General features: G+C 45.6%; 1 protein-coding gene across 1 annotated transcript in view; it reads right to left on the bottom strand.

Annotated features, from left to right (window-relative positions):
- The window catches only part of trpc6b (transient receptor potential cation channel, subfamily C, member 6b), a 75,265-nt gene extending 72,672 nt beyond the window's left edge, over positions 1–2,593 (bottom strand). Inside the window, exon 1 of the mRNA XM_090224051.1 lies at positions 2,395–2,593. Within this exon, the coding sequence (XP_090080177.1) occupies positions 2,395–2,537 (143 nt within the window). The 5' untranslated portion in view covers positions 2,538–2,593. The remainder of the gene's footprint in view (positions 1–2,394) is intronic.
- Between the last annotated feature and the right edge of the window lie 17,494 nt (positions 2,594–20,087).

Genomic DNA, 20,087 nt, shown 5'->3' with positions numbered 1-20,087 from the left:
GGAAGCTGTCCTTACCTTACCTGTCCCATAGCCAGCCTGTCCCATAGCCAGCCTGTCCCATAGCCAGCCCGTCCCATCGCCAGCCTGTCCCATAGCCAGCCCATCCCATCGCCAGCCTGTCCCATCGCCAGCCTGTCCCATAGCAAGCCTGTCCCATCGCCAGCCTGTCCCATAGCCAGCCTGTCCTAATGCTAGCCTTTCCCATTGCCAGCCTGTCCCAACGCCAGCCTGTCCCATCACCAGCCTGTCCCATCTCCAGCCTGTCCCATCGCCAGCCTGTCCCAACGCCAGCCCCTCCCATCGCCAGCCTGTCCCAACGCCAGCCCCTCCCATCGCCAGCCTGTCCCAACGCCAGCCTGTCCCAACGCCAGCCCCTCCCAATGCCAGCCTGTCCCAACGCCAGCCTGTCCCAACGCCAGCCCCTCCCAACGCCAGCCTGTCCCATCGCCAGCCTGTCCCATCGCCAGCCTGTCCCATCGCCAGCCCGATTGAAGAATTACTAACCAAGCCATTAGCACACAAGTGGGTGGCTCTGAGATCACCTGCTACAGGAACAAATATCTGACCACCTAAACAAGGTTAAGTGCTTACTCTGAAGGCATTGGAAAAAAGACTATCCCCTTCCCTTTGGAGTGGGTCACTACCATGGCCAAGCTGGGCTGGCTACTTATGAGAGAGTGTGCTACTCGCTTCTGGGTTAACTAGACCACTTTGTATATACTTGGGCCCCTTCGGCAGGTAGCCTAGTGGTTAGAGCGTTGGGCCAGTAACCAAATGGTTGCTGGATCGAATCCCTGAGCTGACAAGGTAAAAATCTGTCATTCTGGCCCTGAGCAAGGCAGTTAACCCACTGTTCCCCGGGCGTTGAAAACAAGTAACGTAATAAAGTGTGGGGAAAGCCAAGGGGTGTGAATACTTCCTGAAGGCTCTGTATCGACCCTGGTTTATAAACGTACATAAAGTCTCTGACTCTTGAGCATATTTTTGCGGTACAGTCGATGGCGCACTGGGCTTCGGGCCAGGAGGTTGAGGGTTCAAACCCCGAGCTCTCTGCCCGTTCTATTACACTATATCACACTGAACAAAAATATAAAATGCAACATGTTGGTTCCTTTGTTTTATGAATTTAAATAAAATATACTATACATTTTCAATAAGCACAAAAAGCTTATTTCTCGAAAATGTGTTTACATCCCTGTTAGTGAGCATTTCTCCTTTTGCAAGATAATCCATCCACCTGACAGGTGTGGTGTATCAAGAAGCTGATTAAACAGCATGATCATTACACAGGTGCACCTTGCGCTGGGGACAATAAAAGGCCACTCTAAAATGTGCAGTTTTGTCACACAACACAATGCCATATATGTCTAAAGTTTTGAAGGAGCGTTCAATTGGAATGCTGACTGCAGGAATGTCCACCAGAGCTGTTGCCAGATAATTGTACGTTCATTTTTCTACCATAAACCACCTCCAAAGTTGTTTTAGAGAATTTGGCAGTACGTCCAACTGGCCAAACAACCACAGACCATGTGTAACCACGCCAACCCAGGACCTCCACAACCACAGACCACGTGTAACCACGCCAATCCAGGACCTCCACAACCACAGACCACGTGTAACCACACCAGGACCTCCACATCCGGCTTCATCAGACCAGCCACCCGGACAGCTGATGAAACTGAGGAGTATTTCTGTCTGTAATAAAGCCCTTTTGTGAGGAAAAAACTCATTCTGATTGGCTGGGCCTGGCTCCCCAGTGGGTGGGCCTGTCTCCAAAGTGGGTGGGCCTATGCCCTCCCAGGGCTGTGCCCCCTGGCCAGTCATGTGAAATCCATAGATTAGGAACTAATGAATTCATTTGAATTGATTGATTTCATTATATGAACTGTAAATCTGTAAAATTATTTAAATGATTGCATTTATATTTTTATTTTCAGCATAGAAAAGTAGGCTATACTTTCTTTAAGTATAGGCTTCCTTCACAAAATCAAGGGGACACAGACAGACATAACATCTTGACGTAACATAAAATTAATAGCAAGAGCTAGTGTCCAATTAGTCAATTTCATGGACTGTCAATGTTAAGCACTCCTGGGCTAATAGAGTCCAATGTATTTCATTTTCCATCGGGTCCCTTTGGACACGGAGAAAGGCTACTTAACATCCGCTGTTTTTCTTCATCCACGAGGTCACAGATACTGTCGACTAAAAATACTTTTGGGGACTGTAGACTAAACATTTTTTAATAGCGATATTATGAATGTATTTTCCTTTTTCATAGTCTAACCATCGATATAGCCTTCATACAACAACGCGTAACGGTCAGGAATACAATGTTGTTTTGTCTTTATAATAAGGCTATCATTGATACAACTCTGAAAATATGACACTCACCTCTTGTCGTGTCCGTGGCAGTTTGCGCTACTGTTAGCAGATGAGTCTGTCTTCAACGGTGGATGATCTCTATCAGAATCTCCTTCGGTAGAACATCGTTTTGTTGAATGACTTTCATTGAAATACAGTCTTCTGTGAGTCATTTCTTGTCAATCTCAACCCAGCTGATCATCAACAGAAGCGCACAGACAAAGACGCTACAAACCTCCTAAATCCACTCTTGGAATGGACTGACGCTGAGCGCAGAATGAGCGCGTCTGTACCCTGACCACAGAACAGTCTACCGTAGACGGTTGATGGTGACGTTCTTTTGACGACAATTATGTTGTGTGCTGTGGTAGGTTAATCAACTCACTACCGTTGTGAATGGGGTCCAGTTTGAAGTGCTCCTGTTTATTGCCAATTTGTCAGAACGTTTTTTTCCACATAGGCCTACAAATCATAGGGCTCAGGGCACACGTTTAGTTTTCACTCCCATGGGTAAAAGGCATAGCCCCCTCTCCTGCGCCTAAAATCTCACTCAGTGTGGATTTCTCAAATCGGAACATATACAGACAATATTGCTTTTTACTATAATTTACTAATGGGGGATGGGGGAGCACCTGGAATTGTTTTAAGGTCATACCACGGATCATTTAGCTATTTGATTTTGAATTGTAGGACCCCTTTAGGTATTAAAATGATTTATTAAAAAAGTGATATGATAATACATTGAATTTGGCCTTTACTACTATAGCCCATAGAAATGCATTGACTAACATTCATTAATGGCAAAAAAGACAGTAAAAAATGATTCAGTGTCTGTCCTATTTCTAGGAAATATAAGAAAGCTCAGGAAATCTACATTTACACATATTTAACCCCATTTCTTGGTAACAACAAAACTACCTCAATACTACCTTGTTTTTTTAAACATTCGGATGAGTCTTGTGACACTTGTGGTAGAACACCATGATTTTTGTGAGAATCTCCCCTTTGCACAGTGGGGTCCAGTGGCAGATTTAGGTATAGGCGACATCCGCAGCCGCGCAGGGCGGCATCTTGCCGGGGGCGGCACCGGGCGGCCGCACAAAAAAAAATTGGAATGGTGACATTTTGCGCGACCTGTTTTCTATCGCTCATTTTCACGTCACGTCTATGATATCATGTCACCATGTGGGACTTGTGAGTCAGTTAACCTTGTCGGAGTGGGCGTCCTGGTTCTAGTTTGTGAGCTAGGCAGGTCTCCCACTCAGAAGTACGAGATGGAGAGGGGGCGGGGGAATCTAATCATTAACAACTAATGAAGAACGTTTCACTTCTCTCATTGACTTCTCAAACCCCGGCCTGTTTTGTTTGGTCTGCTTCGCAAGCATTCCCAGAAGTCCTGCGATGTTGCGCCTCTGGGTTTAGAAACTCTGTGCCTAAACTATATACCTACATATACTGTAAGTATAGCATTACCATGCATTAAATACACACAGTCAATAACGTGGTGAAGCCTATAAATTGTATCATTGTATCACAAATACCGTAAAACATTGGCTCCAATGCATTGTATTGAATAACTGTTTCAACTGTTAATTTGTATCTGCCATCATTTCTTCTAACAAATGAATTAGATTTTTTTTAAATTGTATTTTATTTAACCTTTTTTTAACTAAGCAAGTCAGTTAAAGAACAAATTCTTATTTTACAATGAAAACCTGCCCCGGTCAAACCCGGAAGACGCTGGGCCAATTGTGAGCCGCCCTATGGGACACCCAATTATGACCAGTTGTGATACAGCCTGGGATCGAACCAGGGTCTGTGGTGACGCCTCTAGCACTGAGATCAAATCAAATCAAATCAAATCAAATCAAATCAAATTTTATTTGTCACATACACATGGTTAGCAGATGTTAATGCGAGTGTAGCGAAATGCTTGTGCTTCTAGTTCCGACAATGCAGTAATAACAAGTAATCTAACTAACAATTCCAAAACTACTGTCTTGTACACAGTGTAAGGGGATAAAGAATATGTACATAAGGATATATGAATGAGTGATGGTACAGAGCAGCATAGGCAAGATACAGTAGATGGTATCGGGTACAGTATGTACAAATGAGATGAGTATGTAAACAAAGTGGCATAGTATAGTATAAAGTGGCTAGTGATACATGTATTACATAAGGATACCATCGATGATATAGAGTACAGTATATACGTATGCATATGAGATGAATAATGTAGGGTAAGTAACATTTATATAAGGTAGCATTGTTTAAAGTGGCTAGTGATATATTTACATCATTTCCCATCAATTCCCATTATTAAAGTGGCTGGAGTTGAGTCAGTGTCAGTGTGTTGGCAGCAGCCACTCAGTGTTAGTGGTGGCTGTTTAACAGTCTGATGGCCTTGAGATAGAAGCTGTTTTTCAGTCTCTCGGTCCCAGCTTTGATGCACCTGTACTGACCTCGCCTTCTGGATGATAGCGGGGTGAACAGGCAGTGGCTCGGGTGGTTGATGTCCTTGATGATCTTTATGGCCTTCCTGTGACATCGGGTGGTGTAGGTGTCCTGGAGGGCAGGTAGTTTGCCCCCGGTGATGCGTTGTGCAGACCTCACTACCCTCTGGAGAGCCTTACGGTTGAGGGCGGTGCAGTTGCCATACCAGGCGGTGATACAGCCCGCCAGGATGCTCTCGATTGTGCATCTGTAGAAGTTTGTGAGTGCTTTTGGTGACAAGCCGAATTTCTTCAGCCTCCTGAGGTTGAAGAGGCGCTGCTGCGCCTTCTTCACGATGCTGTCTGTGTGAGTGGACCAATTCAGTTTGTCTGTGATGTGTATGCCGAGGAACTTAAAACTTGCTACCCTCTCCACTACTGTTCCATCGATGTGGATAGGGGGGTGTTCCCTCTGCTGTTTCCTGAAGTCCACAATCATCTCCTTAGTTTTGTTGACGTTGAGTGTGAGGTTGTTTTCCTGACACCACACTCCGAGGGCCCTCACCTCCTCCCTGTAGGCCGTCTCATCGTTGTTGGTAATCAAGCCTACCACTGTTGTGTCGTCCGCAAACTTGGTGATTGAGTTGGAGGCGTGCGTGGCCACGCAGTCGTGGGTGAACAGGGAGTACAGGAGAGGGCTCAGAACGCAACCTTGTGGGGCCCCAGTGTTGAGGATCAGCGGGGAGGAGATGTTGTTGCCTACCCTCACCACCTGGGGGCGGCCCGTCAGGAAGTCCAGTACCCAGTTGCACAGGGCGGGGTCGAGACCCAGGGTCTCGAGCTTGATGACGAGCTTGGAGGGTACTATGGTGTTGAATGCCGAGCTGTAGTCGATGAACAGCATTCTCACATAGGTATTCCTCTTGTCCAGATGGGTTAGGGCAGTGTGCAGTGTGGTTGAGATTGCATCGTCTGTGGACCTATTTGGGCGGTAAGCAAATTGGAGTGGGTCTAGGGTGTCAGGTAGGGTGGAGGTGATATGGTCCTTGACTAGTCTCTCAAAGCACTTCATGATGACGGATGTGAGTGCTACGGGGCGGTAGTCATTTAGCTCAGTTACCTTAGCTTTCTTGGGAACAGGAACAATGGTGGCCCTCTTGAAGCATGTGGGAACAGCAGACTGGTATAGGGATTGATTGAATATGTCCGTAAACACACCGGCCAGCTGGTCTGCGCATGCTCTGAGGGCGCGGCTGGGGATGCCATCTGGGCCTGCAGCCTTGCGAGGGTTAACACGTTTAAATGTCTTACTCACCTCGGCTGCAGTGAAGGAGAGACCGCATGTTTTCGTTGCAGGCCGTGTCAGTGGCACTGTATTGTCCTCAAAGCGGGCAAAAAAGTTATTTAGTCTGCCTGGGAGCAAGACATCCTGGTCCGTGACTGGGCTGGGTTTCTTCCTGTAGTCCGTGATTGACTGTAGACCCTGCCACATGCCTCTTGTGTCTGAGCCGTTGAATTGAGATTCTACTTTGTCTCTGTACTGGCGCTTAGCTTGTTTGATAGCCTTGCGGAGGGAATAGCTGCACTGTTTGTATTCGGTCATGTTACCAGACACCTTGCCCTGATTAAAAGCAGTGGTTCGCGCTTTCAGTTTCACACGAATGCTGCCATCAATCCACGGTTTCTGGTTAGGGAATGTTTTAATCGTTGCTATGGGAACGACATCTTCAACGCACGTTCTAATGAACTCGCACACCGAATCAGCGTATTCGTCAATGTTGTTATCTGACGCAATACGAAACATCTCCCAGTCCACGTGATGGAAGCAGTCTTGGAGTGTGGAGTCAGCTTGGTCGGACCAGCGTTGGACAGACCTCAGCGTGGGAGCCTCTTGTTTTAGTTTCTGTCTGTAGGCAGGGATCAACAAAATGGAGTCGTGGTCAGCTTTTCCGAAAGGGGGGCGGGGCAGGGCCTTATATGCGTCGCGGAAGTTAGAGTAACAATGGTCCAAGGTCTTTCCTCCCCTGGTTGCGCAATCGATATGCTGATAAAATTTGGGGAGTCTTGTTTTCAGATTAGCCTTGTTAAAATCCCCAGCTACAATGAATGCAGCCTCCGGATAAATTGTTTCCAGTTTGCAGAGAGTTAAATAAAGTTCGTTCAGAGCCATCGATGTGTCTGCTTGGGGGGGGATATATACGGCTGTGATTATAATCGAAGAGAATTCTCTTGGTAGATAATGCGGTCTACATTTGATTGTGAGGAATTCTAAATCAGGTGAACAGAAGGATTTGAGTTCCTGTATGTTTCTTTCATCGCACCATGTCACGTTAGTCATAAGGCATACGCCCCCGCCCCTCTTTTTTCCAGAAAGATGTTTTTTCCTGTCTGCGCGATGCGTGGAGAAACCTGTTGGCTGCACCGCTTCGGATAGCGTCTCTCCAGTAAGCCACGTTTCCGTGAAGCAAAGAACGTTACAGTCTCTGATGTCCCTCTGGAATGCTACCCTTGCTCGGATTTCATCAACCTTGTTGTCAAGAGACTGGACATTGGCAAGAAGAATGCTAGGGAGTGGTGCGCGCTGTGCCCGTCTCCGGAGTCTGACCAGAAGACCGCCTCGTTTCCCTCTCTTTCGGAGTCGTTTTTTTGGGTCGCTGCATAGGATCCACTCCGTTGTCCTGTTTGTAAGGCAGAACACAGGATCCGCGTCGCGAAAAACATATTCTTGGTCGTACTGATGGTGAGTTGATGCTGATCTTATATTCAGTATGCAGACGGGAGCGTCGCAGCATAGCTATTTTCAGGTTTTTCCAGAGATGTTCGATCGGGTTCAAGTCCGGCCTCTGGCTGGGCCACTCAAGGACATTCAGAGACGTGTCCCAAAGCCACTCTTGCGTTGTCTTGGCTGTGTACTCAGGGTCAATGTCCTGTTGGACGGTGAACCTTTGCCCTAGTCTGAATGCCAGATTTACATCAAGGATCTCCCTGTACTTTTCTCCATTCATCTTTCCCTCGATCCTGACTAGTCTCCCAGTCCCTGCCGATGAAAAACTTCCCCACAGCATGTTGCGTGGGGGTGGTGTCAGGTTTCCTCCAGACGTGACGCTTGGCATTCAGGCCAAAGAGTCCAATCTTGTTGTCATCAGAAAAGATAATCTTGTTTCTCATCGTCTGAGAGTCCTTTAGGTGCCTCCAAGCGGATTGTCATGTGCCTTTTACTGAGGAGTGGCTTTCATCTGGTCACTACCATAAAGCCCTGATTTGTGGAGTGCTGCAGAGATGAATGTAATTCTGGAAGGTTCTCCCATCTCTACAGAGGAACTCTGCAGCTCTGTCAGAGTGACCATCGGGTTGTTGGTCACCTCCCTGACCAAGGCCCCTCTCCCTGGTTGCTCAGTTTGGCCGGGTGGCCAGCTCTAGGAAGAGTCTTGGTGGTTCCAAACTTCTTCTATTTAAGAATGATGGAGGCCACTGTGTGCTTGGGGACCTTCAATGCTGCAGAAATGTTTGGTACCCTTCCCCAGGTCTGTGCCTTGACACAATCCTGTCTCGGAGCTCCATGGACAATTTCTTGGACCTCATGGCTTGGTTTTTGCTCTGACATGCACTGTGAACTGTGGGACCTTATATAGACAGGTGTGTGCCTTTCCAAATCATGTCCAATCAATTGAATTTACCACTGGTGGACTCCAATCAAGTTGTAGAAACATCTCAAGAATGATCAGTGGAAACAGGATGCAACTGAGCTCAATTTCAAGTCTCATAGCAAAGGGTCTGAATACTTATGTAAATAAGGTATTTTGAGGGGGGTTTTGCAAAAATGTCTAAAAACCTGTTTTCACTTTGTCATTATGGGGTATTGTGATGCCATTATGGGGTATGGTGATGTCATTATGGGGTATTGTGATGTCATTATGGGGTATTGTGATGTCATTATGGGGTATTGTGATGTCATTATGGGGTATTGTGACATGTTTGTATAATTTCCTCCATTTTAGAATAAGGCTAAATCAGTTCTACCAAATATCTATCAACATGTTAAATGTACAACCAGAGGGGAACAAATTCTAGATCACCTGTCCTCCACACACAGAGACGTGTACAAAGCTCTCCCTCGCCCTCCATTTGGTAAATCAGACCACAACTCTATCCTCCTGATTCCTGCTTACAAGCAAAAATTAAAGCAGGAAGCACCAGTGACTCGGTCCATAAAATAAGTGGTCAGATGAAGCAGATACTAAACTACAGGACTGTTTGTCTATCAACACCATTATCCCAGGCACCCTAGACCCACTCCAATTTGCATAACGCCCAAACAGATCCACAGATGATGCAATCTCTACTGCACTCCACACTGCCCTTTCCCACCTGGACAAAAGGAACACCTATGTGAGAATGCTATTCATCGACTACAGCTCAGCGTTCAACACCATAGTAACCTCAAAGCACATCACTAAGCTAAGGATCCTGGGACTAAACACCTCCCTCTGCAACTGGATCCTGGACTCGCATGGCAAGCCAAGTCTAGGACAAAAAGGCTTCTCAACAGTTTTTACCCCCAAGCCTCCTGAACAGGTAATCAAATGGCTACCCGGACTATTTGCGTTGTGTAGAGATAGAGATTCCCTCTAGGAAAGAGTGGAGTTCTGCCTCCGTGTGTTTTCTCTCAGAGGTATATAGTTTGCAGTAAAAATCATGAAAAGTTAAATTGATCTTTTTTGGGTCGTATGTGACCTCGTCCTCTGCTGTTCGGATAGCCATGATTGCACGCTCTGACTGCTCCTTTTTTAATTGGTAAGCAAGCAATCTACTGGGCCTATTGCTATACTCATGGTATTTCTGTTTAGTAAAGAAAACTTTTTTTTTTATCTCCCGAGTGTAGTCCAAATTCAGTTTGGCTTTGGCTGCTTTAAGATGACTCCAGGAGGTGCTGTCTAGGGATTGTTTATGTATTTTTTCACAGCATTCCAGCTCCCTCTCAAGATCTAGCCTGTGTGCTTCCATTGCTTTTTTCTTAGAGGAAGCATATGCAATTAGATGACCTCTTAGTGTGGCTTTAGCAGCGTCCCACATTGTGGCCGGAGAAACAGGAGAATCTTTATTGTCTTGTGTGTAGTTGTCTATCCATGTAGTTACCAATGTATGGAACGCTTCGTTTGATAGCATGGAGGTGTTGAATTTCCAGCTCTTTGACCTCGGGATGTTTTTGCAGAGGTCAGAGCGGAGGTGGACTAAGGCGTGATCTGAAAGTGCTATGGGTCCGATTGTACAAGTGGCTGAATTTATGAAACTCTTTGGGATAAAAATGTAATCTATACGGGAGTAGGTGTTATGGACATTAGAGTAGTATGTATAGTCCATAGATGAGCTATTATTCTCTCTCCAGATATCTATCAGTCCCATCTCTTTAGTAAGAGAGTGCAACATCTTTGCAGATCTAGGATTTGTGGTGGGGACTTGAGATGATTTGTCTAGGGTTGGGTTAAGGGTACAATTAAAATCTCCGGCCACCACGCCAAAGGAGACACAATGCTCATTGAACAGGGTTATAATTTTTGACATAAAGGCAGGAGTATCTGTGTTAGGGGCGTATATGTTTAATATAGTAATTGGTTGACCATATAGTGACCCAGTTATCAAAATAAATCTCCCCTCCGGATCAGATATGTTTTTGTCAATTATGAATGGAACATTTTTATGGATAAGTATGGCTGTGGCTCTACTGTTTGATTTGAAAGATGAGAAATACACCTGTCCCACCCAAGCTCTGCGGAGTTTGGCATGTTCAGCATCACAGAGGTGTGTCTCTTGTAATAGCGCGATGTCTGCTTTTTCCTTTTTTTAGAGCACATAGTATCTTTTTTCGTTTTATTGCATGCCCTAGACCATGGCAGTTCCATGTCAATAGATTCAAGGTACTAGTCATCGTCATCGAGCAGTAATCGAACTTTAGTGCAAGTCATCGCTGGGTAAAAATGGATAGTAATTACAGCTGCGTTCACATAAAAGGAAAATAAATGGTGTACATAAAATAATAATCTCTGAACACCCCAGCCGAGTTCCCAAACAACTCGACACATCCCGTTGGATCTATTACCCCCCCCCCCCCCCCCCCCCAGTCTCAATTCTGTGTTCCGAATAAAACAAAAACCGGGAACAGTTAGCAACGCACAACGTCTCCCTCTCCCCACCAAAGAAATGCCTCATCCTCTCCACCCCGCATTGAGTAAATAACATAGTTGCCCTCGTCCAGACCACAGTAAAAGAGGGGAGAAAAATAAAATCAATAGCCAAGCCTACATATACCTCCCCCGAGGGACATAGGGAACCCCAAGTAATAATAGCAACAACAACAAAAAAACAGGGAAATAAAAGTAGGCTGAAACATTAGTAGGCCTAGGTTAGGCTATACAGCCCATCCCTCTCAGTTAAAGGAAAATAAATATAAATTGGACGGCTATAATGACCTTTAGGGGGTGGGTCTCTGGATATCGGCTATATGTCGTCTTACCTCCTTTAGTAATGGCATTAATGGCATTCTCATTGGCCAGGATTGTCTTTCAAAAAACGTTTTGCCTCTTCGGGAGTTTTGAAGAGGACTCTACCCATACACTCACACACTGGACTCTACCCATACACTCACACTGGACTCTACCCACACTCACACACTGGACTCTACCCATACACTCACACACTGGACTCTACCCACACACTCACACACTGGACTCTACCCATACACTCACACTGGACTCTACCCATACACTCACACACTGGACTCTACCCATACACTCACACACTGGACTCTACCCATACACTCACACACTGGACTCTACCCATACACTCACACACTGGACTCTACCCATACACTCACACACTGGACTCTACCCACACTCACACACTGGACTCTACCCACACTCACACACTGGACTCTACCCATACACTCACACACTGGACTCTACCCATACACTCACACACTGGACTCTACCCACACACACACACTGGACTCTACCCACACACACACACTGGACTCTACCAATGCACTCACACACTAGACTCTACCCACACACTCACACTGGACTCTACCCACACTCACACACTGGACTCTACCCACACTCACACACTGGACTCTACCCACACTCACACACTGGACTCTACCAATACACTCACACACTAGACTCTACCCACACTCACACACTGGACTCTACCCACACTCACACACTGGACTCTACCCACACTCACACACTGGACTCTACCAATACACTCACACACTAGACTCTACCCACACACTCACACTGGACTCTACCCATACACACACACACTGGACTCTACCAATACACTCACACACTGGACTCTACCCATACACTCACACACTAGACTCTACCCACACTCACACACTGGACTCTACCCACACTCACACACTGGACTCTACCCACACTCACACACTGGACTCTACCAATACACTCACACACTAGACTCTACCCACACACTCACACTGGACTCTACCCATACACACACACACTGGACTCTACCCATACACACACACACTGGACTCTACCAATACACTCACACACTGGACTCTACCCACACTCACACTGGACTCTACCAATTCACTCACACACTGGACTCTACCCATACACACACACACTGGACTCTACCAATTCACTCACACACTGGACTCTACCCACACTCACACACTGGACTCTACCCACACTCACACACTGGACTCTACCCACACTCACACACTGGACTCTACCAATTCACTCACACACTGGACTCTACCAATTCACTCACACACTGGACTCTACCAATACACTCACACATTGGACTCTACCAATACACTCACACATACTGACACTCCAACACATACACACACACAAATGCGCACACGAACACAGACGCTCACGTTCACACAGGTACACATTCGCCACACACACACTTCCACACTCATCACATACGCTAATGTTACTGTTTATTATCTATCCTGTTGCCTAGTGACTTCACCCCTGCCTATATGTACATATCTACCTCAATGACCTCGTACCCCTGCACATGCACTCGGTACTGGTACCCCATGCATATAGCCTAGTTATAAATGACTCAGTACTGTCGTGTCTGGACTCATCATTAAATGTGAAGACTTATTATATCATTTATATCTTATTTATTACATGATTAAACTAATCATTAAAACATCAAATGAACTACAATTTTCCCGAATATAACTCTTCAGATATTTCAATATCTGATCGATTAGTCTCATTAATGTGTTATTACTACCTCATCAGTTCTCATTACTGAATGTCGCAAACCCTTGGATATCTGCACGAACCCTAGCCAAAATCATGACTCAGCGATATACAAATTGGCGTAATTATGGTAATTTTGGTCTCTGGTTAACTTTCCCAGAAGTCACTATTCCAACTAAACTACTGAAAGAGCTGCTTCCTGTGCTTGGCCCTCCTACGTTGAACATAATAAACGGCTCTCTATCCACCGGATGTGTACCAAACTCACTAAAAGTGGCAGTAATAAAGCCTCTCTTGAAAAAGCCAAACCTTGACCCAGAAAATTATAAAACTAATCGGCCTATATCGAATCTTCCATTCCTCTCAAAAACGTTAGAAAAAGCTGTTGCGCAGCAACTCACTGCCTTCCTGAAGACAAACAATGTATACGAAATGCTTCAGTCTGGTTTTAGACCCCATCATAGCACTGAGACGGCACTTGTGAAGGTGGTAAATGACCTTTTAATGGCATCAGACCGAGGCTCTGCATCTGTCCTCGTGCTCCTAGACCTTAGTGCTGCTTTTGATACCATCGATCACCACATTCTTTTGGTGAGATTGGAAACCCAAATTGGTCTACATGGACAAATTCTGGCCTGGTTTAGATCTTATCTGTCGGAAAGATATCAGTTTGTCTCTGTGAATGGTTTGTCCTCTGACAAATCAACTGTACATTTCGGTGTTCCCCAAAATTGCCCACGCTAGAAGCCTGTGTTTCAGACATAAGGAAGTGGAAGTGGATGGCTGCAAACTTGAATCTGACAATTAATCTTGATGGTTGTACAGTCGTCTCAAATAAAACTGTGAAGGACCTCGGTGTTACTCTGGACCCTGATCTCTCTTTTGACGAACATATCAAGACCATTTCAAGGACTGCTTTTTTCCATCTACGTAACATTGCAAAAATCAGAAACTTTCTGTCCCAAAAATATGCAGAAAAATTAATCCATGCTTTTGTCACTTCTAGGTTAGACTACTGCAATGCTCTACTTTCCGGCTACCCGGATAAAGCACTAAATAAACTTCAGTTAGTGCTAAATACGGCTGCTAGAATCCTGACTAGAACCAAACATATTGATCATATTACTCCAGTGCTAGCCTCTCTACACTGGCTTCCTGTCAAAGCAAGGGCTGATTTCAAGGTTTTACTGCTAACCTACAAAGCCTTACATGGGCTTGCTCCTACCTATCTCTCTGATTTGGTCCTGCCGTACATACCTACACGTACGCTACGGTCACAAGACGCAGGCCTCCTAATTGTCCCTAGAATTTCTAAGCAAACAGCTGGAGGCAGGGCTTTCTCCTATAGAGCTCCATTTTTATGGAATGGTCTGCCTATCCATGTGAGAGACGCAGACTCGGTCTCAACCTTTAAGTCTTTACTGAAGACTCATCTCTTCAGTGGGTCATATGATTGAGTGTAGTCTGGCCTAGGAGTGTGAAGGTGAACGGAAAGGCTCTGGAGCAACGAACCGCCCTTGCTGTCTCTGCCTGGCCGGTTCCCCTCTCTCCACTGGGATTCCCTGCCTCTAACCCTATTACAGGGGCTGAGTCACTGGCTTACTGGTGCTCTTCCATGCCGTCCCTGGGAGGGGTGCGTCACCTGAGTGGGTTGAGACACTGATGTGATCATCCTGTCTGGGTTGCCCCCCCCCCCCCCTTGGGTTGTGCCGTGGCGGAGATCTTTGTGGGCTATACTCGGCCTTGTCTCAGGATGGTAAGTCGGTGGTTGAAGATATCCCTCTAGTGGTGTGGGGACTGTGCTTTGGCAAAGTGGGTGGGGTTATATCCATTCCTGTTTGGCCCTGTCCGGGGGTATCATCGGATGGGGCCACAGTGTCTCCTGACCCCTCCTGTCTCAGCCTCCAGTATTTATGCTGCAGTAGTTTATGTGTCGGGGGGCTAGGGTCAGTTTGTTATATCTGGAGTACTTCTCCTGTCCTATTCGGTGTCCTGTGTGAATTTAAGTATGCTCTCTCTAATTCTCTCTTTCTCTCTTTCTTTCTCTCTCTCGGAGGACTCTGAGCCCTAGGACCATGCCTCAGGACTACCTGGCATGATGATTCCTTGCTGTCCCCAGACCACCTGGCCGTGCTGCTGCTCCAGTTTCAACTGTTCTGCCTGCGGCTATGGAACCCTGCCCTGTTCACCGGATGTGCTACCTGTCCCAGACCTGCTGTTTTCAACTCTCTAGAGACAGCAGGAGCAGTAGAGATACTCCTAATGATCGGCTATGAAAAGCCAACTGTCATTTACTCCTGAGGTGCTGACTTGCTACACCCTCGACAACTACTGTGATTATTATTATTTGACCATGCTAGTCATTTATGAACATTTGAACATCTTGGCCATGTTCTGTTATAATCTCCACCCGGCACAGCCAGAAGAGGACTGGCCACCCCTCATAGCCTGGTTCCTCTCTAGGTTTCTTCCTAGGTTTTGGCCTTTCTAGGGAGTTTTTCCTAGCCAACGTGCTTCTACACCTGCATTGCTTGCTGTTTGGGGTTTTAGGCTGGGTTTCTGTACAGCACTTTGAGATATCAGCTGATTGATGTAAGAAGGGCTATATAAATAGATTTGATTTGATTTGATTTTGACAATGTCTTTTGTGGTTGTAGGTGGTTAGAATGGATACTTCAGGGTACCATTCGGAAATGTTCTCATAGAATAGATGCTTCGGCGGTTGTCGGTATTCTCGTATTAGACTTACATCATTTCTAGCTGCAGACTAGTACGTCTAAGATTTGCTCTTATTCTGTCGTGATCGATTGTCTCAGACTTTTCCAGCCATGTAACCAAAACTACAGCTGTATGGTCTAATGGTCAATAGAATTGTAGTCATTCCAACGTGGGGACTCTGTCCCGGCGTTCTCTTAATGTATATTTTGTAGAAAGTGGGTTTTATAGTCTGTGGAAAAAGGGACGGTTCTATGACTCCTAATGTGATGTCTGGGCTCACGGGGGTGTGGCCACTGACTAGTTAATCTTTATATGAAAAACCCATACTCTCATTTAGAGGTTTAACATCCCATTGCATCTTTTCACAAATAGTTTCATGTTTAATCACATACGTTTCACAATATTTAGATATAAACCTGATTGCTGGGAAATGTACACTTTAAGAGATACAGTTATGTCTGTTTCCTGTCCTTTGTGAGATCACCAAATGAAACACACTCGTCATGACTGTCCCTCAAAAATATAAATATTGTTTAGTTCTTTCATTTTGGGGATTAGGAGTTTGGCCAAGTCTCTCTCTGTGTCCCACAGTCACACATTCCAATATCAATTCTACAGACCCAGAAGCAGAGTATTTACGACTGTCATAAACTGGGGGGGAGTGCTGTGATCCTGCCCCCAGGGCACATCATGACAGTTCCCTGTGTATATAGCCAAGTTATAATTGACTCGGTACTGGTACCCAGTGTATATAGCCTAGTTATCATTACTCATTGACTTGGTACTGGTACCCTGTGTCTATAGCCAAGTTATCATCAACTCGGTAATGGTACCCTGTGTATATAGCCAAGTTATCATCGACTCGGTACTGGTACCCTGTGTATATAGCCAAGTTATCATCGACTCGGTACTGGTACCCTGTGTATATAGCCAAGTTATCATCGACTCGGTACTGGTACCCTGTGTCTATAGCCAGGTTATCATCGACACGGTACTGGTACCCTGTGTATATAGCCAAGTTATCATCGACTCGGTACTGGTACCCTGTGTATATAGCCAAGTTATCATCGACTCGGTACTGGTACCCTGTGTATATAGCCAAGTTATCATCGACTCGGTACTGGTACCCTGTGTATATAGCCAGGTTATCATCGACTCGGTACTGGTACCCTGTGTATATAGCCAGGTTATCATCGACTCGGGACTGGTACCCTGTGTATATAGCCAGGCTATCATCGACTCGGGACTGGTACCCTGTGTATATAGCCAGGTTATCATCGACTCGGGACTGGTACCCTGTGTATATAGCCAGGTTATCATCGACTCTGTACTGGTACCCTGTGTATATAGCCAGGCTATCATCGACTCGGGACTGGTACCCTGTGTATATAGCCAGGCTATCATTGCTCATTGTGTATTTGTTTCTCATTTTAATTTTTTTTATCTACAAATGTTAAATGTTTCTCTGTGCATTTTTGGGAAAGGTTCGTAAATAAGCATTTCACTGTTGGTCTACAACTGCTATTGCATTAAATTAATTCAACTGTTTCATTGCTCTTTGTTATAGGGCTGGAATATGACCCTTGTTATAGGGCCGGAATATGACCCTTTTTATAGGGCAGTAATACGACCCTTGTTATAGGGCCGGAATACGACCCTTGTTATAGGGCCGGAATATGACCCTTTTTATAGGGCAGTAATACGACCCTTGTTATAGGGCCGGAATACGACCTTTGTTATAGGGCTGGAATACGACCCTTGTTATAGGGCCGGAATACGACCTTTGTTATAGGGCCGGAATACGACCTTTGTTATAGGTCCGGAATACGAGCCTTGTTATAGGGCCGGAATACGAGCCTTGTTATAGGGCCGGAATACGACCTTTGTTATAGGGCCAGAATACGACCTTTGTTATAGGGCCGGAATACGAGCCTTGTTATAGGGCCGGAATACGACCTTTGTTATAGGGCCAGAATACGACCCTTGTCATAGGTCCGGAATACGACCCTTGATTTGAAAATATATGTTTGATGCATGCGCCTGTGAGAATCAAATTAGCATGACAATAAAATCCCTGTAAAAGTTTGTCGGTTTAAGCTAGAGACATCAGGGTTTTCTGTCTCAATCCAACGATGTCGGCCTTCTGAAAGGTGGCAGAGCTAAGGAGACATTGTGAAATTCATTCTTCTCACAAAAATGTCTGTACGCCGAATGTTTTGGCCTACAAACTATCATGACACCTCTATGGAAAGATGAGACTCTCGCAAACACAAGAGATATCCACTACTTGACCAACATTATGTGGACACTCGTTGGGCATTAATATGGAGTTGGTCCTCTCTTTGCTGCTAAAACAGGCTCTGTGCAGGCCAGTCAAGTTCTTCCACACTGATCTCGACAAACCATTTCCGTATGGACCTCGCTTTGTGCACGGGGCCATTGTCATGCTGAAACAGGAAAGGGCCTTCCCCAAACTGTTGCCACAAAGTTGGACGCAAAATAATTGTCTAGAATGTCATTGTATGCTGTAGCGTTAAGATTTCCCTTCACTGGAACTAAGGGGCCTAACCCGAACCATGAAAAACAGCCCAATACCATTATTCCTCCTCCACCAAAATGTAGAATTGGCTCTACAGTATATATTGGGGCAGGTAGCGTTCTCCTGGCATGCGCCAAACCCAGATTCATCCATCAGACTTCCAGATGGTGAAGCATCATTCACCAGAGAACACGTTTCCACTGCTCCAGAGTCCAATGGAGGCGAGCTTTACACCTCTCCAGCCAACGCTTGGCATTGGGCGTGGTGATCTTAGGCTTGTGTGCGGCTGCTCGGCCATGGAAACCCATTTCATGAAGCATGAACTCTGCAGTGAGTGTTGCAACCGAGGAAATACTATTTTTACACGCTACACGCTTCAGCACTTGGCTGTCCTGTTCTGTGAGCTTGTGTGGCCTACCACTTTGCGGCTGAGCCGTTGTTTCTCCTAGAAGGTTCCCCTTCACAAAAACCATATCTGTGTGCTCGATTTTATAGACCTGTCCGCAACAGGTGTGGCAGAAATAGCCAAATCCACTTATTTGAAGAAGTGTCCACATACTGTTGTATATATAGTATAGTGTAGATCTACGACATAGATAGGACAGACACTTCAACATAGATAGGACAGACACTTCAACATAGAGAGGACAGACACTTTAAAACAAACTTCCTTTGATTTATTTTTGTGCTGTCTGTTTTTCAATGTATGAATCTGTCATTCAATGTGTTTCTATGGGATTAAGTTAATAGCAGTAAGTTTCATCAAATACATGTTTTTAAATATTTGTTTTTTACTACACGGGTCCTAAAATTCTATATTTATTGGCTAAATGATCCTTGGTATGACCAAATGTAATTATTTTAAGATGTTAGCTTAGTATAAACCCAACCCCGGGCCATTAGTCTCTATGGGGTTAAAGGGCATGAATACGACACTTCCATTTGAAAATATAAATGTCTCCTCTTCCATAGTCCACGAAGAGAAACAGACAATTAGTTTTACAGCATCAACACCTCAAAGTAGTAGATTCTAATAGCAGTTTAACATCTTCCAAGAACAGCTGTTCATATACAGTATGTAGCAGAAACAACATGTAATTCATATGGGCACATCAATTCATAACTGTAAAAGACCCACAAGTCTTCCATTATGTAATGGCCCCTGCCCCCAGGCGAGTAGCAACATACCGGGCCATGACAGACGGAGAGGAGACAGGGGAAACGTTATACCGACGAGGATGAAACCATGACAGACGGAGAGGAGACAGGGGAACGTTATACCGGCGAGGATGAAACCATGACAGATGGAGAGGAGACAGGGGAAACGTTATACCGGCGAGGATGAAACCATGACAGACAGAGTGGAGACAGGGGAAACGTTATACCGGCGAGGATGAAACCATGACAGACGGAGAGGAGACAGGGGAAACGTTATACCGGCGAGGATGAAACCATGACAGACGGAGAGGAGACAGGGGAACGTTATACCGGCGAGGATGAAACCATGACAGATGGAGAGGAGACAGGGGAAACGTTATACCGGCGAGGATGAAATCATGACAGACGGAGAGGAGACAGGGGAAACGTTATACCGGCGAGGATGAAACCATGACAGACGGAGAGGAGACAGGGGAAATGTTATACCGGCGAGAATGAAACCATGACAGACGGAGAGGAGACAGGGGAAACTTTATACCGGCGAGGATGAAACCATGACAGACGGAGAGGAGACAGGGGAAACGTTATACCGGCGAGGATGAAACCATGACAGACGGAGAGGAGACA

Source organism: Oncorhynchus mykiss, chromosome 27 (assembly GCF_057628025.1).
Source record: "Oncorhynchus mykiss isolate SJ-2025 chromosome 27, ASM5762802v1, whole genome shotgun sequence".
Lineage (NCBI taxonomy): Eukaryota > Metazoa > Chordata > Actinopteri > Salmoniformes > Salmonidae > Oncorhynchus > Oncorhynchus mykiss.
Note: the sequence above shows the minus strand (reverse complement) of the source record. Positions and strands in the feature narration are given on the sequence as shown.